The 6,000-nt window shown below is 33.6% G+C and overlaps 1 protein-coding gene across 1 annotated transcript; it reads right to left on the bottom strand.

The window, feature by feature from the left end:
- Positions 1–351: 351 nt before the first annotated feature.
- LOC101204942 (riboflavin synthase-like) lies at positions 352–1,795 on the bottom strand. Its single transcript, XM_031886678.1, has one exon. The coding sequence runs from the start codon at positions 1,491–1,493 to the stop codon at positions 657–659; it is 837 nt and encodes a 278-aa protein (XP_031742538.1). The 5' UTR covers positions 1,494–1,795; the 3' UTR covers positions 352–656.
- Between the last annotated feature and the right edge of the window lie 4,205 nt (positions 1,796–6,000).

Raw genomic sequence — 6,000 nt, 5'->3', positions numbered from 1 at the left:
CACCTGTTTAACTTATCAAAGGTGAAATTGTTATTACTCACATATACTTTAAACTAAATTTAAATCCTGAGGTAAAATTGGTAACATTCTAGAACCAATGACTAAAAAAAATTCAATTATAAAGGTAACATTGAAGCCTCGAGACCAAATGAAAACAATTTTTAAAATTAGGAACCCAAATTCCTAAAAATAAATTTATAATTTAAACTTTAGAGTTTTACTGATTAAAATTCTATACTAATAATTGCATAGTTATTGAGTGATCTCACGAATGGGAGGGCAAAAGTTCCTCACATTACTTGGTTCATATCCTAAGCTTTGATCCTTTATATTTTAATATAGTTTGGATTCTATCAAGAAAACATCAAACCCTTTATTCATCCCTAATCCCATGAAATGGTTTAAGCATTACTTCACTGAAAAAAGGGTTGAATTTCACAATACAAGTAGTCACCTCGTCTAACAGTGTTTTAATACAACAGAGACAATAAGACAATAAGACAATAAGACAGTAGAACTTCAGATCATCAACTCATTCCCATTCTCATATTTGACGATGGTTAAAAACATAACAAGGCAGGAGAAAAACTTTATGCAGCAGAACATTGAGATTGCAACTACTAAGACCTCTTTTGTTTTCCCTCCAGGCTTTGTAATCATGGAGACTCAATGGGTTTGACTGCACCATTACTGAGGAGTCTTTGCACATACTTGCCAAGAATATCTACCTCCAAATTCACCAAATGTCCAACTTTCTTCAATGGAATGACCACATTTGTCTGAGTATAAGCAACCAACATGAAGTTAAAAGCCTTCTCATCATCAAAAACATCTACCACAGTCAAGCTAGCCCCATCCACAGCAATAAATCCCTTCGGTACAATGTAATTCAGCAAAGCCTCTGATGTCTTCACCTTAATCCACAAGGAATCCCCTTCAGGATCCATTGATATTATCTCCCCAGTCCCATCCACATGCCCCTGCACAAAATGGCCACCCATTCGGCTGATTGGTTGAACCGCCCTCTCCAAGTTCACAGGTGAACCAGGCGAGAGTTCCACCAATGAAGTCTTCCTGAGCGTCTCAGGCGCCAACCCCACCTTGAATTCAGATAGTTGGTGGTCAAAAGCAGTGACAGTAAGACAAGTTCCATTGACAGCAATGCTATCTCCAAGGTTAACACCTTCAAGAACAGTTCTTGCATTAATTTCTAAATCGAATCCCCCATTTTCATCAATACCCAAGTTTTTAACATGGCCAATTTCTTCAACAATGCCTGTGAAAAGACATTGAACGGAGGCCCTTGGGCGAGATTTGTAACGCAGTTGGGGCTTGTGGGTGGATGTGAATAGAGTGAAAAGAGACGTCTTGGTATTGAAATTGAAGTTAGGGAAAAATTGGGAGGATGGGAGATGAAGATTCCCCATTGGAGGAAGCATTCTGGGGATATTGGAGAGTGATGTAGCAGTAGAGAGGTAAGAAAAAGTAGACATTTCTTTCAAACTCTGTTTCAGTTCAAGTAGAGAGTGAGAAATTGGAATTGAAAGCCCTAAAGCTGAAGCAACAAAAACCCAATAATAGAAACAATTAAAAGGAAAGCAGAGTAGAAGAGGAAGAAGATGAAGGAAATAAGGAAGTAGATAGAACGTGGGAGTGGTGAGAGAAGAAAGTGATTAATAAATTGTCGATTGTTAGGGAGGCAAAGGCATGGAAGTGGATGGTTCTTCAACTCCAACAAAGTCAAAGAGAAGAGACTAAACACATCCACCTCTGTAGTAACTTCATATATTTTTTCTTTCTACTTGATGGATTCATATTAAATAGAAGAAGGTATGTACTGATTATTGAATAATGAACAAAAATGAGATAATGCAATAAACAGTTTGTAATGTGAAGGAAAATGAATTAGATAATATTATAAGAAAAACAAAATGAGAAATGAAGAAATATAAAAGTAGCGTTTTCCACGACCAAAATATTTAAAATGGTGTGTGATCCAAAACTGTAACTCTACGATTCCAGATTTCATATATTATTATAATATGTTTTGCGAAAAACGAAGCACCATATAAAACTAATTTTCTCTCAAAGTAAGCCCACCCTAAACCCTTATTCAATTCCCTAATAATGTGTATCTCCAAATTTCAAATTAACTTTTAGCATATTGTCAAATATATATATATTTTTTGTATATTCGTCACTCTCCCTATCAGTTTTAGCTTAATTTCTACGGAGGTGGTCATCGTGGATCAAATTCATAACCTCTAGATGTCATTCATTTTTTTTATCATTAAGCCAACTCATGATGATTATATTATCAAACAGTGGCGAATCTAGAAATTTTATATAGGAGGCATCGGTCATTGTGTAACTTATACCATCTCCTATGAATATAGGTGTATGGTGCCTTTTGAGTTCAATTGTTATTTTTTCCTTTCTCACTTCTCTTCATTCTCTTGTTTTGCTTCATTGTTATTATTATTTTTTATTTTATAATAAGTTATCAGCCCACTTTGAAGATTTTGTAAAAATTGGTTTTGATTCATGTTAAAGATCCACTTGAATCTTCTCTATAGTTTTGAGGTATTTAGAATCTCATTCAAATATGGTGAGTATTTTAATTTTGGTATTTTGTCATATGTATGTAGTTTGTGTATTCATCGTTTATCTTCTCACCACCATCATTCATTTTCCTTTAATTTAAATATAAAGTTAAAAGAAATGTAGGTGCTCTATTTTAATCATATATGTAACTTAATTGTGTGTTTGCAAATTCATTGTTAAAATATATTTAATTTTACATTTTACATTTGATTTAATCATATTGTAAAAAAATAACAAATTTGACAAAAATATTTACAACATATAGTAAAATTTCATATTCTATTAATAATAGACATTGATAGACACCAATACGCTTCTATCGGTGGCAATGATAGACAATGATAAAAGTTTATCAGTTTCTATCGTCGACAGAATCCAAAATTTTGTTATAGCTTATAAATATTTTAATTTATTTTGCTATTTTTAAAATAAAGGTCGAACATCCGATAGAAGCCAAACATCTCGTCTTCATCCGCTCGTGAGTCGCTGTGCATAAAGTTTTGTCTCGTCTTGTCTCCATTTGATCTCCTCTGGCTTCCTCTGATCGTTATCGTCTTTCTCCATCTCTCGGTTTCAGTTGGAGCTTAATGCGGTCCACGCCACAAGCCTTCAACGTGGTTTCATCTTAGCTGATCCTTTTCACCCAGCTCTGCAGGTTCACACTCGAGCTGTCCCCTCATTTGTTCTTTAGCCATTTGCTTTTGGAGCCATATTTAAGGAGAATTTTGGTAAGCTTTTCATTGGGTATGGTACTCCCATCAAATATCTATTTTTCTCCAAAATAGTTTAGGTTGGAATCAGTGGCAGATCCATAAATTTTATATAGAGGGGCACCGGGCACTGTATAATAAATACACTAAAAATATTTTTAAAACTATCACGACGTTTCACTAATGATTCGAAACATTCACTACATTTGTAGCAATAAAGAAATACCGATAATTTTCACATGATTTTTTGTAATCCAAATATGTGAATTTAAAATTATCGTAAAAAAAAAGAAAAGAAAAAAGAAAAAAGAAAGATTAATACATTTTGCCTGAGATATTGTTGAGAGAGTGGAAGTTTGGATCACTGACTTTGTTCATTTTTTAAACAACTTTGTTATATAACAAATGAGGACTATGAAATAAGTTAGGGTTTTATCTTAGATAGTTTTTTTTCTTTTTTTAAAAAAATTATCTTCCTTTTAGGAAATCAAATTATCTTTCTTTTAAGAAATCATTGAAATTAAGGACCAAATTTGATATTTGGAAAAAGAAAATTATTGAAATTATTGAAATTTGAGGAAAAAAATTATTAATGCTTGAAATAAAAACTATTTCGTGACAATTTATAAAGAATTTTGATATTTGAGAAAAGAAAATTATTGATATTTAGAATAAAAACTATTTCGTAAAAATAATTGTAGCATACGAGATTTGAACTTACAACGAAAGGGTTGTGCAGGAGGGGCACAACCACTACAGCAGAAGCAGAAATTAAGCAACATTAAGGTAAATTTAATAAATATTGTAATCTAACACTTCAAAATTAATATTAAAATACAAAAACCGATAATGTAAAGGGGGCACGTGACCCCTTAATGGATCCGCCCTTGGTTGGAATATTTTACTTGAAGGTTTGGTTAAATTTGTTGGAGGATTTGTGCTGTGAATTTCTCCCAACCAAGGTTGAATTGGTTTCAACCTCCTTCGTTGGTAAGTTTATAAGCTGAGTAATTAATGGTTTGATATGGTTGTCAAAGTAATAATTTAATCTTCTTATTTATGTTTAGGATTTGCCTTTGGAAAGCTTTACTGTCGCTGATAGGAATAGTTTCAGTTTAGCTAATCTCGAGGTAAGAGATTCTACTAGTAATCATAATGATGGCTAGTGTTGGTCCTTTAGTCTTACTTTTGTGTAAATTTGAAGCTCAATTTGCCTTTTATTTAAACTTCTTATGTAATTGAGCCTATATATTTAGGTTATATGAGTTAAAACCCCTGTTATTTTTAATGTGGCTCATGCGCTGTTATTTTGTCTTTTATGTCTATTATTTTATAATCCCTCAATGTCTCATGCTTATCAACTCACCCTTAAGCGCATGGTCCTTACCTTTAGCTCACCTAGTCTTTTTGCTTTGTTTGTCTTTGCCATAAGCCTTCTGGTTTGCTGCGTAATTACAACGTCAATTTGTGAATTTGTGCTGTTAGGCTTTAAGTATGCGACTATGCTAGGGCCATGCGATAAAAGGAACACAATCTTACCTACACGTTGATAACCTCATTGATTCATCGTTTTTAGTTCAAGTTTTCCTCTCTTTTGCCCTTGCCCAAGTGTAAGTGAAGATAGAGGTTTCCTAGGTAAGCCAGGATCTAACACAAGAAATTAGCGATCCTAATAGGTCAATGTTGCGTTCTAAAATCATGTATTATCTGTACATGATAAATTTATATGCATAGTATAATGTTACCCTATATATTTACACTAAGTGCGATGGAGCAACAAGGTGGAAATAGTGGTGGAATGAAATGAAATATGAACTCATGTGCCTAGGCGATGAGATGCAAGAATGTCTAACTAATTAAGTGTAAAGCAAGGGTAATTAACACGTCGAGGCGATCCAAAGCATTTGTTAACTTCAGATTTAAGGCGACAACCTATTGGTGCCTTTGCCATACTTGATTGCCTTTTAGGATTCAAATACTTAAAGCTAAAAGATGATTTGTATCTAATTTTTCTTAATTAATTATATCCAAATACTAAGTTGGTTTGGCAGCACTAAGTTCAGCATGCGAAGAACCACAATCTGTACCTGGAAAGAGGGAAAACATTTGGAAAGGGTGAGCTAAAAAACCCAATGAGTGATGATTATTTTGTAAAACATACTGTAAAGCAAATACAATTTAATCTTTTCGTAAACCATTTATAAATTATACATAAACATATAATCTTAACATTTCTTTAAACTAAACACTGCCTATGTTTCGAAATACTTATCTCTATATACTCTATACCAAAGAAAACTCAGTCAAGATAGCAAAGCATTTTCGATCTTATTATCTTACCAAAACTCGATCAAACTAGCAGAGCACCTTTGGTCTTACTATCTTGCCTGGACTTGATGGTAGCGGCTAAGTGATCAACGTAGCTCTATACCCCTAACTGTGCACATTGACCATTGAGAACTCGATATATAGAGTACCATGATTTTCTCTTTGAAACCATTTTATTTAAACTCATGCTTTTAAACAACTTGGAATGCACCTTGCTTAGATTCACCCGAGAAATGACCTTCTCGCCTTCTCTTGATCGCTCAACTAACCTCTTGACACATAGCCTTGTGTGAAATCATGTGACAAACTCCAAACGCATACTAATCTTTATGATGATTCTTTCTCGCCAACCTTAAAC

Source organism: Cucumis sativus, chromosome 6, assembly GCF_000004075.3.
Source record: "Cucumis sativus cultivar 9930 chromosome 6, Cucumber_9930_V3, whole genome shotgun sequence".
NCBI classification, from domain to species: Eukaryota; Viridiplantae; Streptophyta; class Magnoliopsida; order Cucurbitales; family Cucurbitaceae; genus Cucumis; species Cucumis sativus.
This window is presented reverse-complemented; position numbering and strand designations above follow the sequence as displayed.